We start from the raw sequence: 24,805 nt of genomic DNA on the forward strand, positions 1-24,805 counted from the left end.
TGTCTTTTTTGTATTTTTCGTACTTCTGTTTTTTTATATTTTGTTTTGTTAGATTGTACCACTGATTATACACCCCAGATCTTATGTTCTACATGACAGGTTGACACTGAATATTGCACCCACTTCATATGGTGTTCTTTGCAAAACATGTACTTTTCGTTGCAGTTGGCAACACTGTAAACCCCACTGGTGGCCTTCATTTGTTCCCTATTGTGGCAAGTCTCTTTCTATACATCACTTGTCACCATTGTATTTTGCCGTGCCCCACTTTTTTGCGGAATTTGCACTTTTCTCCCTTGTTCAACCTTGCTGTTTCCCCAACTTCCACCCCTTATATTTCTTGAACCTATTGCTATGGTCAGCTAATTTTTTGTGAATGAACGTCTCTGTTACAGCTCTTTCAATTGGCATAGGCCACATCTTTCACTGCAACTATCATTTTCGGAAGGTTCCCTTGTGAGCTCTGGCTGGCCCCCAGTTTTTACCTTCTAGATCTGCTACTGTGTAACCCATACTTTTTACACGGGATGTACTTGAACCTGAACCCACAAAGTGGGGGTGATGTATATATTCCCTGAAAGCTTGGGTCAAGGTAGGATCAAAGCCGATTACCAAAATTGGGGAGGTCTCAAGCATTTCCCTTGAGGGCAGCACGTTACTCATTTCCATTAACACCTTTAAGCGTGTCTTAAAGTCCGTTGCAACCCCGAAAAATCTGAAACGGTGAGACAGATATGAAAACAGAAAAACATGTCTTTCATCATTTCAAAAGTATAACGTATCAAAGTAAAATAAATTGCCCAGGTTCCCCCGCAGGGTTCAAGACGGGGTCCAACTCAAAATGTTTAAATGGAAAGGGGGATCAACTTGCACATCGTATGAAAGTTGGTGTTAAATAAAAGAAGATAAATCAAGTCGCGACTCTCTACGATAAGCCTGTGCAAAATAGCGGTGGGTCAAAATATCAACACAATCTTCATTGCAAAGTCTATGGCCACTCGTATGTATCTGAAACGGTGGAATAGGTGTAGAAACAGAAACACGGATATGTCATTATTTCAAAAGTATAATGATTTAAAGTTAAGAAAAAGTATCAGGGTCCCTGATGGGGTCAAAATGTTGAAATAGGAAGGGGTTGAAATTGAGTATCGTATGAAAGCTTATGTTAAGTGAAAGAAGAGGAAACAAGTCTCGACTCTTGCTGAAGAAGTCTATTGCCACTCCTGTTAATCTGAAACGGTAAGACGGTAAAAAAAAAAAAGAAAGAAAAAGAAAAAGAAAAGAAATGAAAAGAAAAAAAGAAAGAAAGAAAAGAAAAGAAGAGAAAACAAGGATGTATCAAAGGGAAAAAGAAATATCCCAGTTTCAACTGCAGGATCCCAGACGGGGTCCAACTCAAAAGTTTCAAGTGCCAAGGGGGTAAATAAGCACATCATGTGAAAGCTCGTGTTAAATGATACAGAATTGAACATTGGACAAGTCTCGACTGTCGATAAGCATTGCAAATTGGCAGGAATCATTTCCTTTCATACATTCTACCTGTAGTTTTTGTTTTGTTTTGTTTTGTTTTATATTTTGCACCTGTCTCACCGCTTCAGATTAATAGGAGTGGCAATAGACTTTTTCATCAAGAGTCGAGACTTGTTTTCTCTTCTTTCACTTAACATGAGCTTCTATACGATACTCAATTTGAACCCTTTCCTATTTCAACATTTTGAGTTGGGCCCATCTGGGACCCTGGAACAATTTATTTTACTTTGATACGTTATACTTTTGAAATGATGAAAGACATGTTTTTCTGTTTTCATATTTGTCCCACCGTTGCAGATTTTTCGGGGTTGCAATGGACTTTAAGATACGCTTAAAGGTGTTAATGAAAATGAGTAACGTGCTGCCCTCAAGCGGAATGCTTGAGACCTCCCCAATTTTGGTAACCGGTTTTCATCTTATCTTGACCCAAGCTTTCAGGAAATATATACGTCAGCCCCACTTACATATGTTTTTACGCCACCATCTTGAAACTCTGTCAGAAGTCTTATGACGACTCTCTTGTCATTTGATTACAAATTCCGAATATTTCTTTTCTATCTTTTCCTCTTGTAATCTTTTAAGAAACGCAATAAGTATACGCTATTTTTTTATTCTTTACTTCTATTCTTACTATGCGGGCCGCTTGGGTGCCAAATGGCCTACGCCCAACATTGAAATTTTCTAAGAGAGAAATTTGAACACCTCATGAAAAATTCATATTTCTGTTATGTTGACACAAAAAACCGTACCGTAGCTATGCAGCTTATAGTCCAATAATTTGTTGTGTAGAAAAATCTATAAAGATACACATGTGTAGAAGTTAATGGTGATATTACTGTAGTACATTTTCCCACCATATTAGTTCATTACTTGTTACTAATCGAGAAGTTTCCATCACAAAGGTCATTAGGTAACTTAGGTAAGCTATTTGTCTTGACATAGTAATTATATGCTTTAATAATATCTATTAATTATAGTCTTTCTCTACCTCCCTTGTTTTAGCTTACTTCCGTCATAACAAAGCACTCAAAAGACAATTTCATATAAATAGATGCATAGTATAATACTATTACTGCTTAACAGCAGATATAACATTATTTTGTCCTTCGTGTTTACTAAAAGTACTTCTTCCATATAAGTACTTTCAGTCTTCATCCATTTTCTTTCCTACACAAAATTTTGGGTAGACGTGTCCCACTGTCCCTTCCCCGCTAGAGACGACCAGGACACCACGCAGTGATGCCAGCCTGAAACTTACAAATCCCATATTGAGAGGTAGAAATTTCCATTTCACTCTTGAATTTCCCACATTACACTGTAAAAATTGAAGAAGTTATAAAGTATGAACAATGAAGCTCTACTCTATGACACTAATTTTCTTCAATATATGAGTTATTTTTCCATAAACTTCGATCTTCTACATTTAGGAATAAGAATTTTCCTTACTTGAAAGAAAGAATTGAAAATGTTGACGAAAACAAGTTAATTTTTGTTGTCAGAATTTAGTGTTGCGATCATGTCTCTGAGCCATCATCCTCTACTCAACGTAATTATAACATAACTTTATTCTCCAATGAAGAATCTCCAGTTATTTCATGTGGAACGTTTCCGAAGTTGGTTATTTCTTGTTTGCTTTCTTTACTTTCTTCCGTTAATTATTTTCTTTTTTTCTTTCCTAAATACTAGAGCACAATTTACGTTCCTTGGTGATTTTATTATTATTATTATTATTATTATTATTATTATTATTATTATTATTATTATTATTATTATTATTATTATTATTATTATTATTATTATTATTATTATACCATATCACTATACAAAATCACTTTCGTATCAGCGTACATTTTTTCGGCAACAAAATTTGGCAATTAAGACTGGTTTCAAGTTTGTTGAAGACTCAGTTTACTGATCGACCACAGAGAATTTTGCTGGCGTTGGCAAAGTATGAAAAATCTCACATGCTGCCAATTTCGAGGAAAATTCCCATTATCTCTTTTTGAGAAATTAACGTCAAAATCCCACAAAATGGGATTTTCCCACAAATTGGTATCACTGACACGACGCTATATCGCTGAGTAAAAGACCAGGAACAAAAGGCTGTACGAGCGCCATCTGACTGACGACCATTCGAAATTCCATTGTGAGAATGGAAAAAGCATAGATCTAAGTGATTGTAAAAGACTTCAGGTCACTATCTATGTTCATGAAAAAGACCGATACATCTTTGTGCGAAAGGTTTTATGGTTCTTACTATATTTTGCTTCAGAGGAATTTTCGAGATTCGTAAGATCGAAAAAATGTCGAATTCAACCCCAGTTTAAACACAACAAAGGTTATTTCTTTCGGTGATATTGCCATTAAAAATGCAGATGTTAGTCCTGTAGATTGCTGTGAATTTGGATTTCTCAAACGACGCCTTTCATCACAACGATTTCGTACGGTTTGTAAATGGCATTTGGAAAGCCGCTGCAACCAGACCTGCTACAGCTGCAATGGAATCTACTGCTGCGGGAACTGCGATCTCCATACCAGTGGTCATCACACTGACGATGATGTATGGTATGTGTCCCCGGATGGAAACGGATCAGCCTCTGTATTACTACTACTTACGAAAGTTATTGAAGCCTTCCCCCTTCACCTAGACAATCCACTTTACACTGTTGAGTCTCACTACTCGTATCACTCGTATTACTCGTATTATGGTTGTAAAAGCATATGACCATTGTGTCACTGACTTATTTCCAACAGCAAATTGTTAATAATAAAAGCTCGTACATACGTACACGTATTATTATTACCTTATGCAAAAATTCACCACAAAAAAAAAACTCATTAGTTCCAAGACCTTCTTACAGGCAGAATACTTGTAATAATAATAATAATAATAATAATAATAATAATAATAATAATAATAATAATAATAATAATAATAATAATAATAATAATAATAATAAACAATAATAATAATAATAAGCATAAAGTAAGTAATTAAGTACATATTTAGTCAATTATTTTAAATTAAATTATTCTAATGATATTAGTATGCTAAACATAAGGACTGGAAACTCATGAGTTGTGTAAGCGCCAGTATTTCATGTGTAGTACCTTTCTCCGTGTTACCCTGTCCCCGTAGTTACAGGTCAGTAGGTCCGTATCCCTACCCTGATCAACCACTTGCATTATGCCAGTGCTTCCAGACGTCCCAGTTTAGCAAAGACAGTCGTGGTTTTACATGTCTCCCAAAATTGTTCGAAACTTTAATCCCGGTTTCCCTCCAAAACATTAATTAATGTCATTCGTGCATATACTGTCACTAATTTTTGCTAACTATTGACCTTTGATATTTCATCAAGAAGCCAGTGCATAACAATGAATATTGTAAATTTTCATAAAGTGTCCCGTTTTAGGCTCTAAATCTGGGAGCCCTATATCTAATAGTAGTGTAATATATTTGAAGAGTCTTGACCAAAACGAAGTTTTCGTCATATAGTGTTTGCTAAAAGTGTTACAAAATGACACTGGTGATAGTTGTTATCTTTTAACTGATACATAATTACACTCGTTTGAAAGTATGCGTCCGTTATACATTTTCCTTTCTTAAATTCCTTTGAGCAGATTCAGTATTTAAAACCAATTCTGTGACTTCAGAAAAGTAACATCATAGTAGTTTTTGATCTTGTTTGAACTGCCTATGCCTTTCTTGCATTTCAGTGTTAGCCAAACAATTAATTCTTAAGAATTAGAAAACATTTACCTTGCATGATTTGTTAGAGATTGACCATTGCATGAGTAGTCCAACGGAGTATCAGCTGTTATTGGAGTCGTAATCAGTAGAAACCTCAGAAGAATTAGACCTATTGCTGGGATGTTCTTGAAGCGAGACCGCCCCATAGTTGCACTTATTATTCCTGAAACAATATTTATCACAAATAAATGAGTAATAAGGATATAGGATCCAGGATGTTAATTCACTATATGAACAAACTGTAAGAGGTGATTCCTCACATCAAAACGGAAGAAAAAAATCATATAGATCTGTGGGAGAAAGTGTACAGTTTCAGCGAGCTATGAGCTATGGTTGTCCAAAAGCGTGGAATAGGATAATTTCAACACACACTGTTTCAAATTTGAGAAACAGTGGAATGGTGGTCTACATGAGACTAAATGAAGTCATACATACGCAACCCAAAAATACATATTTCATTAATGTGCAATGGGTGTGCAAACGATTCTCTACAGGGTGTAATTCCCACATATTCCCAACAAAATTTTCAGATGTGCACAGATTTCAATGTGATCACTGTAAGTAAAAGATAAACCTCGACAACAGTGGACACGGAATACTTATGGAAGAAGTAGGAAGTATTAGTAACCGTCAACTCCACAGTTCTCCGCGTTCCGAATAAGGGGTACTGTGATGTATTTTGTCACGGTATATTTCACGTTTTTTTCACGTGTAAGCGTGAAACAAAATATCGCTGCACGTGTTATTCCGAACACGAGGAACTGTAGAGCTGGCGGTCCCTAACATTTCCAACTTCCTGCCCAAGTATTTCCTGTTTACTAATGTCAAGGCTTACCTTTTGCCTACTTTGGAGCCATTTTAAAGTCAGAGCATATCTGAGAATTCTGTTAAGAACATGTTTGGGAATTATGTACTGTAGATAATCCTTTGCATACCCATTGAACATTGGTGAAATATGCAGTTGTGGATTCTGTACGTATTGACTTCCTTTATGCTTATATGGACCTCCCCTCCACACTTTCTCGAATTCAAAATAGCGCATTTTAAAATTTAGTTTTTACGCTTTTGGACACGCTCTAAAACTACACACTTTTCTCCACAGGTCTATACACGTGTATGAACATCTCCTTTTATTTTGATGTGAAGAATAACGTATTCCAGTTTGTCGATATAGTTCATGTTTTCCTCTATATTTTCGAAACTTATCGAAAGGAAAAGATATTCGCTTAAAAAAAAAAAAAAACTTTTTCTGCGCCTTATGATTCTATGCTGTGTAGAGGATAATCTTGTACAGTTAGCGACAAAAGTTCTTTCCGTTTGGTAAAATGTATTTTAGGAATAACGCCGGTATGGGTGGAACACACAACGGTGGTATATCTAGTATGTACAAAAAATTATATTCTTTTAATTTACTGAAAACTGTACTCAAATTGTCTTTCCATTCTAAGGTTATCTACGAAACTAATTTCATCAAACGGAAAGAACTTTTGTCGTTGACTGTATGTATTTTTCTTGCTGTGTAAACTATTCTTTACGAAAGACAAGCACTATAGATAGACACATAGATAAATTTAAGATGTTAACGTGCATGGTTAACAATGCTCGGGAAGTGAATCTAATCATAGATAGAAGCAAAAATTCCAGTAAACGTCGAAATCACTTAGTGTTAAGAGTTACAGGCTGTTCAAAGCATGATAAAATGGACTTTGCAGATTACTATCTCAAAAACTACTAGATATTGAGCAGAAGCGGCATGTTATCGTCTTAAATTGGGATCTGTTCTATCCAAAAATGCATGATTCAGAATGTTTTAGTGGCGGCGTAAGGGATTCCTAGATATTCCGTTAGGATAAGTCCTATTCGTGACGTATGGAATGACGTCCCAGCAAGTAACAAAAATGTGTTGACAAAACGCCGACATCTTGATCAGAATCAAGTTGGTGAAAGGTTTTAGATGTGTTGTGCGTGGTTTATAATTACAAAAGGGAAGGATTGCCGTTGGTAAAATGAAATTAAATAAAATCTTCAGTTTAATGTCTTATGATCATACCCTGTGAGCTAAAGAAAGCAGATATTTATGATATTTAATGACTTGGAAGGAATTAACGCAATGCTGATGTGCGAGAAAATGGGATTATCCCTCGAAACAAAACAAAGGGAAGATATTCTCCCATCACAAACTCACAGAACGTGGAATCGAAAGTGGGACTCCTTGCAGTAGAGGTGAATGCTCCAGCAATGACTCACCATGCACACTTTCTTCCCCTACACTGTTGCGGAGAAAAGATTGTTGACAGTGCATGATGAAACATTAACCAATGAAACTATAACGAAAAGTTGATAGGAAAGAATGTACTAAGGAGATAGACATCTCGAAAAGCGTAGGAAAATTAACTTTCTAAACGGACAATGTCAAAGACAATACTACAGAAGTGCAGTTTGAAGTTACAGGTATGCAGTATATATATATATATATATATATATATATATATATATATATATATATATATATATATATAAGCGTCGATTACCCCCTTCGCTGGGTTGAAATAAGAAAAACTAGTAATAGGTTTCGTTGGTCAATCATTTTTTACTATTACTGAAGCGCTCTCTGATAAATGATGTTTTTGTATTGCATTTTCAACTAGAACATATAAATTTCCAACTCGAGACATTGGCACATAAAGTTGGGCATGTGAGAAGCGAGGGGTTCTCAGATCTAGTCCTAGTGTCGTGATCATTATGTCTCTCTCCCTCCCCCTTCCCCAAATTACTGGGCTAAATTTGGATTTAAACGACAGGAAGTGTCACTGTTCATTTCGTAAATCACGGATTCGGCACTGATATTGGTCATTATCGATCATTTTTAAATATCTTCCCCCTCCCCTAAGTTGCATTGTCCAAGTGAAATGTGTGATTTCGATCAACAATAGAACGCAAAAAATCGCACGGAACACCTTTGGCGTCTACTCTCGACAAGTCCAAGATACGGACAAAAAATTTAAAACATTGACTATAGTCGACATTCACTTGTTAGAGAAATTTTCTTTCCCTCGGCAAAAGTCGACTAACGCAGTGAAAGGGTTAAATCTTTCTTGTATTATTGTTATTTTACTGAAATAGATTAAATTAGAATGCAATACAGTATATTCAGAAAATGTTATTCTTTGTAGGCTGTACACCCGCTCACGTCAAGATTACTTTAAATAAAAAGTTAAATTTAAAGTAGTGTATTGTAACTTCAATTTAAAAATTACATCTCAATTTCTGATTATATTCAACATCAAAAAGATTCCCTGGAGGCTGGGCATTTCGTGACATATTTCTTGATGCAGTAAACTTTTGTTTAGCTTCCATTGCCATCTTCCAATATTCTGATCCTACATTGTATATACTGGCAGATTTGAAATCTTGTTATATATGGAATTGGTTTCCTCGGTCATTATCTAATGTTTACTACATGATGGAATAGATAATTCAAGAACAAAATCTTCAGAATTATTTTCTTTTATATAAAAGAAAACTGAATGTTTTCACTAATTACACTATGTTGAAAAAATACTTGAAGATTCTGGAATCTGTATAGTTGAACTGGTAAGTGGAAGAGCAGCAATTGTGCAAAATAAGCCATTATACTTACGTCAAAAATAATAGTTGAATGCATGGAATATGCATTCCTATGGTTAGTATAACAATTTTGAAGTCATTAGATAATTCAAAATGAACTTCACGTGTAATTGTGTAGAATAACATAATATAAAGGGGTCGCGGTGTCTCAGTGCTAGAGCGTTCACCTCTGGTGCTTGGGGTCTCGGGTTTGATCCCAGCTCCCGCCAAGTAAACTTTGTGGTAGACAAACACCTTGTTTGTGGGTTTCCTTGGGGTTTTCCCGTTTCCTCCCACTTTCTTCATTCAACATTTCATTCATTACTCATCATCACTGTCTCCTTTAACCTAACCGGCATAACCGTGGGACGTAAAATTCAAAGATTTCATTTTACAACATAATATAAGTTTCTTATTGAAATATTTATGAAATGCGATTCTGGACTTGTACTGGTTCCAGGGCCGTGCTGGGATACTAATGAGGGCGGTGGACAAGTCTACTAAAAGGGCGTCATACAAAGAGGAATAGAGAGAGAGAGAGAGAGAGAGAGAGAGAGAGAGAGGGAGGGAGAGAGAGAGAGAGACTTTGAAAGAAAGTATGGGTGCCATTTAATATCAAAATCACCACCAAATTTGTTTTAGTATTAACGTAAATAGTTAATCTCGAATCGAAATCTTCTTTACTACAGAAAAAATTTTTAGTTCCTGTAATAATATTTCTGTCAAATAAAAAGAAGCTAAATGTATCAACAACTTAATATAGCACGCCAATGAACGCAGGAGGTTCATTGCCGCGTTTACAAAAGCTCTCCATTGATTTCTGTCAGCCAACTGAACCCAGTTTCTACTTTATATTTCAATCTCTGCGAGAACCATTTTAATATTATCCTCCCATCTGCGCCTCGATCTTCCTAACGGTCATTTTCCTATTTGGATTTCCAGTTACAACTTCGAAAGCGTTTCTAATTTCTTCCAATCTGGCTAAATAACCTGACCATTTGAGCCTCCTAAACTTGATGACCCTAACAATGTTTGGTAAACGGTATAAAATTATGCAGTTCCTCCTTATGAAGTTTCCGCCTTTCCCCAATCCCGTTCCTTTTGGAGTTCGAATATTGGTTTAAGAATCTTGTTTTCAAATACTTTCAGTCTGCGATTTTCCCTCAGAGTCAGTGACCATGTTTTGCAACCATACAGCACAGCAGCCATGATTATCGTTTTATATCTTGAGCTACAAACTCCTCACCAGAATTAGCGACAACAAAAGATTTTTAACTGAATAATAGCACCAAAACCCCGCTTTCAGTTGACATCAATTTTTTTAGTGATTATGGTTTTGGTCTGTTAATAATGATCCTAAATATTTGAAAGTATCCACTTTGTCGCAAGAAAATATAAGTTGGTATTTTAACGCATCCATAAAATGATGAATTACGATCCCGCCAAACTTCCGTTAATTTAGTTTTCTCAGCATTGACTTTTAAGCCTATAGGCCTATCCCTGCAAGCGTTAATTAAGATTTCTGCATTCCTTTCTATTATTCTATCATTCCCTATTAAATTTACATCATCAGCATACGCCATAACCTGGCAAATACAATTCAGCTCTAGAACCTGATTGCTATCTTTGATTTTCCTTATAGTGTTCTCCAGAACAAAGTTAAATAATAATAACGACAACGCATCTCCTTGTTTCAGGCCATTCTCAACGTGAAAGCTCGTGAACAAGAATTTCCCTACTCGAACCTTACTTTGGGATTCATTTAAACATATCTCAATTAATCTACCTTTTTCGGTATTGCAAATTCTGTAAGCATGTTGTACAATGTTTCCCTCCTACCAGATTCTAAAGTCAATAATTGATGTGTCAGGATGTTGTATTCTCTCACTTCTTTTCAAGTATTAGTCGAATAGTAAATATCTGTTCGATAGTTGATCAATTTTACCTAAATCCGGGCTGATAATCTCCAATAATTTCATCTGCGTATGGAGTCAATCTTGCTAATACAATGTTTAGGAGGATTTATTGGATGTTGACAAGAGAAATGCCTCAATAATTATTAAATCTGTTTTGCTGCTTTTCTTCTGAACTGGAACAATGATTGATTCTCTTCACTCTTGTGGTAATTCCTCATTGTTCCAGATAAGGAGAATTAGTTTGTGTATCTTGCTCTACATTTTTCCCCTCCAGCTAAAATTAAGTCAACCAGAATTTCGTCTACACCCGGAGATGTGTGTTTAATTTTCTTAAATAGCGATTTCTATTTCTGTCTGGTTAGGTTCTGGAATATACGGTTATGCTGCATGCATTTCACTTTCTCCACGCCCATTAGTTTTTGGCTATGTGTTAAGCAAATCGTCAAAGAAATCTGTCCATCTATTTAAGATGCTATCTGTATCAGTGCGAACTGCTCCTTTAGGTTTCTTTAATATATAAGCATGAAGTTGATAGCCTTTCTTAAGTTCGTTGATGCATTTATACATGTCCCGAATGTTTTTGTTTTCACTATTATCTTCAAGTTAATTAATTTTAACTTTCAAAAGTCGCGTTTCTTTGTTCTAAAAGTTTTAGAAGTTTTCTGCCAGATGACAATGAAATTTTATGTAGTTATTTCATTCGGATTTTGTAACCAACGCTGTTTCTTCTGTTTTCTCTTCTCTGCTACTTTAGTACATTCCTGGTTGAACCATGCTTTGTTCCTACGTATTTCTGCGTGACCCAATATTTCTTTTGCTGAAATTTTAATGTTATCTCTAATTTCAACCAAGTATCTTGAACACTGGTGCACTCCGAACCTTCTAAAAACAAGAATCTATTCCATACTTCAATCTGGCTCCCCTCTCACCTGACTCTCCTCTATTAAAAAAAATAAAATAAAATAAACCGCTCCGTTTTCAGATATTGAATATTTCCTTTATTCAACGATAGTCTCCCTCTTACTATCACAATCAACTCCTCTGAACGACCGAACATCAGTTGTGCTAGACTGTTCTTTTCTGCCTACTAAAACATGATCAGTTTCAATATGTGTTTTTCCATCTAATGAAGTCCAAGTATATTTATGAATTTCGCGATGTTGGAATTTTGTAATCTTCACGATAAGGTTTCTGGATATTGCACAGTTCACGAGTCTAACGCCGTTGTCTTGTCACAACCTTCCTTATGCAAACATTTATTCCCTATAATCGGTTTGAAAATACCCTCTCGTCCTACCTTCGCATTGAAACCGCCTAACAGAATTTTCATATGATATTGCAGGAGATGATCAAATACCCGTTCTATTCTTTCGTAAAAACTGTATTTTTTAAATCGCCATCCTTATTTCTGTTGGGGCATGTGAATTTAAAACAATAATATTACACCACCGACCCTTAAGGGAAGTGAAAGAAAATCTATCATTAACAAATTCAACCTATGTAATTGTCTATTGTGAACGGAAAGCCCTGTTTCTAGTTGGTAATTTTTAATTTGTTCCCCGTAAAAGCACGTAAAATTTCCCGACTTGACTCCTCCATTTCCTTCTCATCTAACTTCTTGATATCTCACTATGTCCAACCTCTATTTCTAAACTCATTTTTTGCAAATTTTAACTCGCCTGTCCTATAGGAACTTCTTATATTTCATGTTCCAGATCTCATGTCGATTTTACTTTGCTGAGTTCGTGCCAAGTTATCAGTTCTGATCAGAGGATTCTGCGAACTTATCTGAACAATCCTTTTTTTACAGGGTGAGTTTGTTAGCCTCATACTAAATTCTCAAGCTGGGTTATCACCCCTTGTCTGTCCGCGACTGCTTACTCAGTATATTCGCAGCTAACCTCTATATCCCAGAGGCCTTCTCCTCGATCCACAACCTGAGGACGCGCCGTGCCGTGGTGACAGGAAGACCACATTTTATGGAAATTAATACAGCTATATTTCAGAAATACAAAAGGTACTGATTATCTGAACACTGCTTTAAAACACACAGAAACAATCAATATGCTCGGATATATGGATGAATATTAAGACTGTGAAAGCTTCGATGCCGTAAAAATCGTAAATTAGAGACTAGTGTCAGTGTAGTATTACATAAATGCATCGTACGTTTGACTATCCGAACTATTCTTGATGTATCACATTGTTTCGTTTCATAGATATATAACTTTATAATATTTTTGTAAGCGATTATACTCTTTATCTGTTCTCTGCCAACAGCAACTGTATGAATTCATAATACAAAACTGAAATACAGAAGAATAAAATAAAAAACAATAATGTGATATTTCGCAGGGCATCTTATGTAAAGGGCGCTTGTATTCTTCACAGGTTCTGTACTACCAGTCAGAATTTGAATTTATTATACAAAGCTCGTATACAAGATAACTAAAACCACTTATTTATAATGTGATGTTTCGTAGGGCGCCTTATGTAAAGGGCGCACTGTACCTTTCACGGGTTCTTCGCAAACAGTAATTGTGTGTATTCATTGTACAGAACTGTGCTATACAGAAGAGTAAATAAAATCGTTCATCTTTGATGTGGTCTCGGAAGGGCGCCTAATATAAAGGACGCACTGCACCTTTCACGGGTCCTTTACCAATAAAACTGTAAGAATTTATTACTAAAAACTTGTACCTTTATTTATACTGTGATATTTCGGAGGGCGCGTCCAAAGATATTTTGCTTGATATTTCAAGATTTCGTGAAAAAATTACAGTGAAAGTGGTACAAGTCCTTTTATTTTATATTATTTAAAACAAGGAAAGCATTCTAATGCGATTTTATAGATGTCAGTATATTTACTTACTATTCTACTGTCAATGAATATAAATTCTTATTTTAAAAGTGGTTTGTTTCTGGAGACAATGAAACATTACTGAAATTTTAACCCACTCAACTTTTTTTTAAAACGCTTACGCGCTGTCAATTTGCTCTACTTCGCTGACATTTTTGATTACAGTGACACATTAATGTTATTAAACACTCAAGATATTCAGTGAAATAGTGTTCATTGACGCTTAGTAAAATTTTCATTTTATGTTCAATTTTCATTTGTTACGCTCTTTTCAGTATCGCACTGTGATTATGTTCGTAACTTCAGAATCTCTTTGCGTATTTCAAAGTTTTAGAATACATCTAAAGCAGCAAAACTGTGTGTTTTGGAAGCCTGTTCACTGGTCTTAGTTAAGATATAAACTATACGCCTTAAGAGCTGATCTTGTTGTTTAAATTTGTAAGTAATCTTTAAATGTGGGGGAATGAAAATGCTGGAAATAAACTTTTTTTAAAACTCATAGTTTATTCAACACAATTAATACTTGGAAACTAATTAAAATGACACACAATTTTGGTCATCTACAGAAATACTTGTTTAAAGAAGCTTCCGTCAAACAAAACAAAAGCAAACTTAAGAAAGAAGAAAGTACATCTAGAAATTAAACACGATATCATATGTGAATGCATTTGAAGAAGGAAACTTATTTCACACGCTGTAGTCAGTCAAATTTAAATATTTCCGACTTGTAGTGAGTTTATGCATTACATTTCTTGAGTCATACGCTATCTCAATTTTACTCCGTATGGATCTTTTGGTTATTATTCGTTACGATATACCGAGGTGGAATTACAGGGACAAATCTGTATTGATTTCCTGCTATAACAATATAAAGTTCCTGCCATAAACGCATAATATATTACGTAATTCCATACAATGAGTTGCTTATTAAACCGATAAAATTATTTATCTAATACCGAGATGTACAAGAATACTTCAGTTCAACATTGTTATTTTCAAACAATATAACACTTGAAGGAATGCAATGACGTGACGTTGTTGTTAGTAGAAATCCTGTATATAAAAAGTAAATAGAAAAAAGAAGTTTGTGAGGAATGTTTATGCATGGAATATTATTATTATACCTTTTCAAACATCTACAGTTCACTTGAATATTATATAATTTATAGTGAACTTGAGTGAAATAACCTCTGAGTTTATCCGGTATACAAATCCACAGTGTTAGCTTCGTATACTTTCAAGTAACTATCGAAAAGACCAAAATCTGGAAGAGACTAAAGAGTATTTACAATTATTTGGTGTATATTCTAATGGTGGCAGAGGTTAAAAGAGGAAGGGGCGGTTTAAAATGTATGTCAAATATAGAATATTTCACGAGCCCATGTGCTAGGTTGATGAAACTCGAAATGGAAACTCATTTTTTAAAACAAGTGAATATACACACATATGAGTTACAATCTAAAAAAAAATGTGCGGGTAAGACACTTCTAACACCAATAGAGATGTGAAGAGGAGGTATGTAAAAGTAATTGAAAACAGGTGATAGTGTCGAATCAATAGTTTTCCGAGTCGCTCAGATGAGTAGTGACACTATGGATGTCGTTTAAGTTCAAGTTCAGTCCCCTTCACATCAGAGTAAGAAAGACTAAAAAATAAAATATTCAAAATAACTAAAATTAATGTTGAGTTCATAGTTTCAAAGGTCATTTATTCAAGAATATTATGTCATCTGTCTCGGGAATTAACAAACGAAACGCCGATGACGTTGCTTATCATTATTTCTTCCACTCAGTTATTTTCAAATATTACACATAAACATAATTCTTCCCGTGGGAAGTCGGATGCTTCTGCTAGATTCTCTAAGTATCAATATGTAATATTCACAACACAGCTATTGCCGCAAAGATGATACTCATGTCAGCAGAAGTGCTCAGTTTATGCTTGAAGAATTTTTTATTATTGTTATTATTTATTAAAAGAAAATCATCCAGATATTCCAACCATTGCTAAATAAATACACATTCTTTCTCTACATCTCTTCCTCTTCCCCTTCCAATATTTTGACAGTAGAAAGCGTCGGTTAAAACGAAAAGTGTTCGCTAGGCTGCTTTCAAGATGATTCTAATAAAATTTCCTGATACATAAATGTTACTGGCTCGAAAGAAGGCGTAACATGAACACCACCCAATCTTTGTAGGAATGAAATCCCTTTTGAGGAAATAGTTTTTCTCGAAACTCATGCATTAACTGAAACAAACATTATTATTATTATTATTATTATTATTATTATTATTATTATTATTATTATTATTATTATTATTAATAATAATAATAATAATAATAATAATAATAATAATAATAATAATAATAATAATAATAATAATAATAATGAAGTAATAGCAATATAGAAAACGAATAATTAAAAATGCAAATCAAAGTTACTGTATAACAATGAAGAAGGAAATCAAGAACAAAAATTCTGCTAAAGACAGTAACGAAATGAAATGAAGTTTTACATCCCACGATCATGCCGTGTAGGCTAAAGGAGATAATTAATAGAAGGGTGGAATGAAGAAATTGGGAGGAAAGGTGAGAACCTCGAGAAAACCCATGCATACTGTGTTTGTCCATTATAGCTAAAAGAGAAACTCTTCGAAACCTACATTTATGAATGAATAGGCTTACGTTTGTAATAAAGAATAACGACATCAAGATATTTTTGTCTAGCTGTCATGCAACCTGTAACTTAAATGTTTTGAGGTTTGCATATTAGCGTTACTCGAAACGTACACTCATGTCCAAAATTATTGTCGCATGTGTATAAATATGTTGCTCTAGAAATATAATTTGATAACGAATTCGCCCGGTACTTCTTGTAATGTTAGTATGTGTATAATCGGCAAAGACATGTATGTGGCAAATTTCATGTCAAAAGCGCAGTAAATAAGAACAACAAAACGAAAATGAAACTTTCTTGTCCATTTAACAACATTTGGTTTACTCATTCTAATTTTTGTATTTATAATTCTTTTCCTATGAAATTTATCACAAACATACATTTCCCGATTATACACATAGCATCAGTATTAAAAGTACCCTGCAAAATCATTATCAAATTATATTCTTACAAAAAGACAGTTATAGATACGCGACAATCATTTTGGACATGAGTGTACATTTATAAATGAACTACCTAAAATCCTCGTTTTTAGCATAGGGAGAATACGTTTATGAAAAGCATTTCAACTCCTACTTTTTTCTTTAGGAGGCGGCACGGTGGCTCAATGGTAGAGCGCTTATCTTTGATAAGTAGGGTTCCTTGTTCGATCCCCGGCCAAGTAAGTTTGTGGTGGATAGTATTGTGTCCGTGGGTTTCCCCGGGGTACTCAAATTTCCTCTCACATTCTCTTTCCACCATCATTCACTTGCCTTAATCATCGTCTCCCTTAACCTAAAGGCATATTCGTGGAAGGTTAAACTGAAATATTTCATTTCATTCCATTCTATTCTCTCTTTAGGATACGCATGCCAATGAAAGTGTAACGATAAAAATCAGTATTTCCATCCCTTATCACTTCCCACGTCGATAGAGGCTGAACCTGGAATTAAACGACATCGGTGTACTATTCATCTCAGTGAGCCCGAAAACTATGGATTGTGCTCTAATACAGGTTGTTTTCGATTAGTTTTAAATGTAACTCCATTCCTACACACCTCACCCCTACCAATGGGGATTAATTTGGACTTAAACATCAGAAGTGTCACTATTCACCTCAGCGACCCCAGAGACTATTAATTAAACACTAATATCTGTATTTTTAAAAATTATTTTTACATGTTACCCCTTGTTACCCACTCCTCATCCCTTCTCATCTCCCATGCCCCAAAAATGCTAGGAATCTAAGTTAAGCTAAAGTCCACTTATATACCAGAAACTATCAAAATCGGTGCAGCAGTCTAAGAGGAGTAGTCGTCAAATTTCATTACATTCATTTTTATTAATGTAGATAGAATATGGATAGCTACCGTTAAAAAGTCACCGTTAGTCATGAAGATGTTAACGGATTGACTCCATTAATGAACTCGTTCGAAATAATTGCTCTATCTATCTATTGAAAAGAACAAGTTCAAAAAGTAGCTTTTTCGTGCAAGAATTATTATGTGGAGTAACGGACGGATGGACGTAAAAGTTACATTAGCGGCGGAAAATGGGAAATACATATTATTACTGATTGTAGTCCCTGATGAACTTTGGTCGTTGCAACAAATTAAAACTAAATATTATTAAATTTGGCAGTAGCGCGGTCAGGAGAGGTCTCCCTGTTCAAGCCTTCTCCTCCAATAGTAGCCTAAAGTGATGCTGAAAATGGATTGTGATTTCATGTAGTATGTTCACCTTGTGATCCAGATGTTATAACTTTACTTTAACAATTTACTACAGTAAAAGAAATAAGTATTGTGCCTAGGTATAGTCGTTTTAAAAAAATTACTTCCCAGAAGCTCTATATTTAACTCTACATAAGATGTCAGCAAATTACTTATAAGACTATGTTCTTCGTCTTGTCGTGCTCTTTCTCTGTAGCATAAGTTTATTTATCAAAATTTACCAACTGTAGTTGCGAATAGAGAGCATTAGCTCTATCTGTTTTTCTATTCAGTCCGTTTATTTGAAAACTCGGAACCAGTTTAGTTTTTATTGAGATTTTGCACGAGAATATTATGTCATGCAAACCTTATGGTTTGCCTAAGATTTATGGTTTCCAAATCCCTATTTAGTGAATAACAGTTTTCAGTTCTTAGAAAATTGTTTGTTTGCATGTAAGCAAGATACCTTAGACATCAGGATTCGATTTTTCTGTCTTTAATGAGTTTGTTTTTATGTCTGGGTTGCGAACAAACGTCACGTATTCAAACTTGGAGCGAACTTAAGTTTGTTAAAATTTTTGAAGAATGAAAGGTTTTCTAAATTCCCGAATAATTCTTACAGTGAATCCAAGATTTCTGTTTACTTCATTTACTATGCTTTCAATGTGAGTTTCAAATATAAATTTCGTATCATATATTGTTCCTAAATCAATTATACAACTTACAACGGGTAGTGCGTTTTCATTTACTGTATAATATTGAAGCTGCACCGGTTTTTTTTTAACGTTTTATTAATTGATTTAATACATGTAAAAAGTTTAAGGTCATCGGGATATAACCAGTGGTCAAAGTGAGACGGTATTCGGTGGTATGCTATACCGCCTCTGGTTTTTCAGTGACGAAGACATACCGTCTCTGGTTTTTCAGTGATCAAGACATACCGTCACTGGAAAGTGAATGCTAATATACCTATAATAAATCCATATGTATACAAAGTGATTGACGAATAGCTTTGCACGTCAAAAATTTTATTTATTATATAGAAATAATTTCTAAGTTTTCAATATCAACATTTTTTCCTACTTTTTGCTAAATTTACGCCTTACTCCTACACAAGGACTCGTATTGGTTGTGTTTGTTTCTGCATGCAACTGCTACCCAAGAATCTGTATATGAAGAAACCATGTGTAGGGTTTTTAGAACATGGCCTTTTACAGACTTGCCTTCTTTAGTCCGGGTGCCAAGACCGAAAACTTTTTTTGTGGTATGGCAAAGGTTTTATGATTGAATTTGATAGTTTAGTATGTGTAGATTCCGAAACCGCTTGATTCCACTTTGTCACACTTGGGCAAACTTAAATATTCAAGATGGCGTCCAATATGGCGGATTAAATATGCATATTGTAAATGTAAAGCGATTTCTGTAAATAAGGTGTCATTTTCTATGTTTCTCGGGTCAATAAATTCAGAAATGAAGTCCAGTTCTTAAACAAAGTTACATATATCTAAATATTCAAGATGGCGTCCAATATGGCGGATCAAATATGCATATTGTAAATGTAAAGCGATTTCAGTAATTAAGGTGTCATTTTATCATCATAATATCCTTTACAGCAATTTAATATTTCAAATTGTTCCTAACATATGAAAATTTTTAAAGTTCGCAACACTGCTTTAAGTTATATAATTGGAAGAACTTGTAATTACAACTATCAAAAGCTATTGCTAATGCTATAAAAAAGAGACGGAAGGGACGTTTCTTAAAACAATTTCCCACAATCACGTCATTTGAAGTAGCATAGAGATCTCTACTATGTTTTGGTATCTTTAATAAGGGTTGATATTTCAAATTAATCTAAAAGGTACTATGATCCTTTCATTTATTCGAAACCGTACATGTAATTGAGTGTAATACTTATATAAACACTTTTTCGAAACAAAACCTTTTGAAAAAATGTCAAATCCTCAATTCCTTGTAACTTTGTTCCTACTTGTTAGAAATGTGTTATATTATGGTCATAGTATTCGAAACTAAGGTACTTCCGATGTGACTGACATATCCTTTTTACTAGTGTTATTGCTGTCCTAGAGGCCTCCAAAATGTGGATGTTCACGAAGTGTATACTGTAGTGTCTATAGTTTGTAATACTGAATAATACATGTGGTTTTGTAAGTTTTCGTTTAACATGTAGAGAAAATGTAACTGTATGTTGAGTTGGCAACGCTGTTAATCTATTGATATTGTAAAGTATATCAATCAATAATCTCTGTCGATATTTGCATCGAACAAAATTTCAGCAATTTTTATTAATTAGTTTAAAAGTTTCAGGAACTCTAAAGATAAATGGTCGACGTACATGTAAATAAAAAAAAAAGGACAATACAAGATGTTACAATTGTGTTATTTCTTGCAGTTGGAATTAGATTTTAAAAAATAGATAATGGAATAGTGAAGAGAGGAAGAAAACTTCAGTATTATGTTATTCATAATGCTCCATAACCACTCATAAAGCTCGTCCCTGGAAGTCAATTGAAGGGGGGGAATCTTTTGAAACGCAGTATCGATTATAGATTTCCAACTTACAAAACGAAGCAATACTACAGTATATGAAATTAATTATGAAACAATACGGGAAATATTAAATATAGCTAATTTCACCAACATAATGTTCAGGAAATGCATGTGAATTACTAGCCCATATTAACGATACTACCACAGTCTCATCTACTATACAGGTTTTAATCCATTGATTTAACCTAATATAGATACAGCTAAGAATGGAGGTTAGGAAGTACAGTTCAGAAGTGTGTGGTTTCTAGGGATTCTTCATTCACATGGAATTGACCTCCATTATCTCTGGTATACTAACTCAAGTGGTTAAATTCAGCCCCTTATCCTTGATCGATTTCAGTACAAAACAATAGAAATATATTCTTAAGTTTAAAAAAGATCTTCTCCTCAAAATTGAATAATTTTACGAAAATTATAGTGAGAGTTTGTTTTCTACACTACCTATTCAACAAATTTCCAAGTTAGATTTAATTTAATCCTTTTAAACCCTTTTATCCTTGAATGATTTCAACTTTATGAAATAAGCTAGGTTGGAAAGCCCTAAAGAAACTGCCAAATGTAATCAAAATGGAACAATTTTAAGAAACGTATCTGAAATGCACTCACACACAAATCACTGTTGTGTTGGTTTAATGTCGCAACCCAAGAACTAAATAATATAAAATTAAATTTATTCTTATTCATTATGTTACTGTATAGATTTTAAACAGCATGCAATGCGTTCATGATTTCTTTACGATAAAACAAGTTTTATATTTTAATCACACAAAAGGTTAGCGAAATTGATATAGAATATAAATTTCACCTTTAATGCATAACAACTGTATGTAATTAGCAGTGGCGTATTTAAGGGGGCATAAGGGCTTAAGACCACCCGAAATTTTACTTACTATAGTAAAGTAAATGAAATATCTTGCAGAATTTTCACATTTCCAGGCAAAGTTCCCCCGCGAAAGTTAGTAAAGCTCCCCGAAACAAAATTGTAGATACGCCACTGGTAATTAGAAATATTTTGAAGAGCATTAATACTTCACTGCGACTTTTTCTTTCTACTTTAAAACCCCTGCAATCGCTCATGCTTACTGATGTTTGATTTATACACAAAAACAAGGTCATGAAATAAAGTTTCAAATCTCTGATATGCATTCCGTGACACCTTGCACCCGTAATTAACAATAGCGTACATGATAAGTGTAATATACAAAATTACACTATTCCTTACTATTAAATGTTTCACTATTGTATTCTTCCACGCAGTAGCGTAGCCAGGATGTGTGTTTGGGGGGGGAAGGGGGCAAGTGCTGTTATAGGTACATATAGAAAAAATACAAACAAGAAATATATAAACATAATAATATATAAACATAAAAATATATAAAAAATACAAACATCAAAGTACCAAAGTACATTGTCGGACCTCTTTGAAGGGGGAAGCGGTTCCTCTGGGCCCCCCTTCCCTACGTCACTGCTTCCACGGAACACTTGATTATGTGTATGTCATATGACCATATATTATCCTACTATAATTGACCGACATATACGAACACCCCCATATAAACACAAACACCTCATATAAATATATGAGGGCTGTGTGAGTGGATGTGTTTTACACTCAACGGCTATTTCCTATTGGCTAAAAGTGACAGATGATTAGCGAAAGAGAATGAATGAAAGAATTGATGGAATGAAACTGTGGCAGGAAACGGAAGAAACCACAGACATCATATCGTTCACCACAGAATTCCATGGCCTGGGATTGAACCAAGTATCCCAGTTACTACAAGTGAGTGATCTACTATTGAGTCGTCGTACCCCATGTACTTATGTTATAGTACGAAATACTATATTGTAGTGTTAAATAGATCATTTACTATAATATTAATTTGCTTTTCAGTTTTACGTCCCACGATTGTGTCTTTATAGTGAAGAAGACTACGGGAGATGAATCATAATAGTAAATGGCAACCTATATAGTTAGTGGAATTCGAACTCGGACCAGACAGATCGTCAGCGTAAATACTTTAGGCTGCTCGATCGTGACAGCCGATATATTTACTGTAATAGCTTAGGAACAATACACAGGATTCAAAATTTTAAGATATTACATGTAAGTACTACTATAGAACGTGATATTACTCTAGATTGGTTTCTGTAAATATGTTACGTACCTTCTGACTTGAATGAAGCTGGACTAGAGGTTGAAGCAAAATATGTGATTACTACAAGTTCTGTAGTCCTACTGGCAACAGTTTAGCCAATTTTAGCTCTTTTATACGCAGCAACGCAGATTCAATACGAGTTTAAAGTTTCAAATTTTCGCCGCTTTGTAATAAAAATCACCAAGTTTTTTTTAAAGAAAACATTGTTTCTAATAAACAGAAGAAATATATCATAATCTGTACTAATATTCCTTATTTAATATTATACCAAAATAACCAAATCAGTCAAGTAGAATTTATTTTGTAGTATGTGTTATGTTAAAATTTACTTCCAGTAAAATTCAGATTCTGGAACGAAGAACTTTAGCCACCCAATAAACTAATTCCATTGAAGCGCACTTAACAGTCAGGTGGGCGCGAGCATTTTCCAATTCCCGCGTTTAATGAATTTCAAATGGGCAATGGATTTAATAAAAAAGAGAGAAGATTGGATGATAGTGGAGGGTGAGAAACTTCCCCCTTCGCTCTTATTGGGTGTTTCGAAGCTCACTGGTAACCGAGTTACGTTATCTTCTAGCCACAGTGAAGCACATGTGATGGACGTGCATATACAACCGATGAATCAGTAAATTCTCCATTTTGCAGTCTATACATAAATCAGGAGAAAATAAAATAGTATCAACCACATGCCGAAGACAGGGTTTGGTGTCTCCCAGATAGTCAATGACGTTCAAAGAAGTTCAAAGTCGTTCTCGCGGGAAGATGTTCTGAATGGGATACTTAGATTACGCTTGATGTGATTAATGTGGCGAGAATATTTCTGCAGTAACTTTCACGAAAATGTATCAGGTGCTGCCTTCATTCTTCTTCTCACAGCGTCTTAGATCCTTGTGGTCCACTGAGATAACGCCTAGTGACGTCAATGTGTCAATACAGAGATTTTCTGCATATTGCACTGACGTATTGATTGAAAGTATTGTTAGCCTCATACGTGTGTCCATATGTCACTTACTGATACCATACAGCCATTGTAAAGAAATAAAAGAGAGTAGTTCATCTAAATAGATGAAATAGATTATTTTTTTCACTTTTACGAATCTATTGGTCGTTACAGTTATATTTCACATGGCTTTAAGTTTTATATTTTGTGTCAATGCAGAAAACTTTATCTATAGAAATTATCATTACGATACCCTCATGTAAACAATCCATACTATTTGTATGTTCCAGTTATTGTTAAACTATTCAAATATTTATAGTTCCCACAAATTATTATTTTTTGGGGGGGTATCATTTCTTTTAATTCTAACAGTACTACAAGTACTCTTAAAATGCCATCGTTTCCACTGAAAGATCGATTTAATTTTCCTCACTTCAATTTGGATTTGCAAGCACAGGCGGATCCAGGAGGAGTACAATTGTACGAGGGGCTGTAGGGGCTCTGGAGCGACATGAAGGCAGAATATAAGCGGAAAACTTAATATGTGCAGAAGCTTGTGCAGAAATGTTAATAATTATGATTGCATTGATATATTCAAATCGTACGGCTTTCGTAGCCTTTTGTAAACTCAGTTGGTAAACTTGTATCTTTAAAATGAAAATGAAATGAAATGAAATCTTTGAGTTTTACGTCCCACGGTTATGCCGGTTAGGCTAAAGGAGACGGTGATGATGAGTAATGAGTGAAATGAAGAAAGTGGGTGGAAACGGGAGAACCCCGAGAAAACCCACGCACACGGTGTTTGTCCACCACAAAGTTCACTTGGCAGGGGCTGGAATCGAACCCAGGACCCCAAGCATCAGTGGTATCTTTAAAATGAATGACGGGTGCGGGGTCCGTACGAGAAGGGAGTGTGAGGGGCGTATGCCTTACTGAAAGGAATATATAACTTTTTTATGTTATTTAAAGAAGTCGATAAAGCAAAACATGTTTGTTAATATAAAGACGAATAATAATCTACTCTCAGTTTATTGTTTCTACAAACTAACTAATATTCTCAAGTTAACAGAGGGTAATATTTTGCGCCCCCTCCGAATCTTCCATCCT

At 34.6% G+C, this 24,805-nt stretch overlaps 1 protein-coding gene across 1 annotated transcript in view; it reads right to left on the bottom strand.

The window, feature by feature from the left end:
* Positions 1–22,830, bottom strand: part of LOC145662802 (uncharacterized) — a 36,715-nt gene extending 13,885 nt beyond the window's left edge. The window contains exons 1-2 of the mRNA XM_081728691.1: positions 22,768–22,830; positions 5,291–5,444 (exon numbers count right to left, since the gene is read on the bottom strand). Coding sequence (XP_081584817.1) covers positions 5,291–5,427 — 137 coding nt within the window. The 5' untranslated portion in view covers positions 5,428–5,444; positions 22,768–22,830. The remainder of the gene's footprint in view (positions 1–5,290; positions 5,445–22,767) is intronic.
* Between the last annotated feature and the right edge of the window lie 1,975 nt (positions 22,831–24,805).

The sequence above is a fragment of the Thermobia domestica genome, chromosome 10 (assembly GCF_964235325.1).
Source record: "Thermobia domestica chromosome 10, izTheDome1.hap1.1, whole genome shotgun sequence".
Classification (NCBI taxonomy): domain Eukaryota; kingdom Metazoa; phylum Arthropoda; class Insecta; order Zygentoma; family Lepismatidae; genus Thermobia; species Thermobia domestica.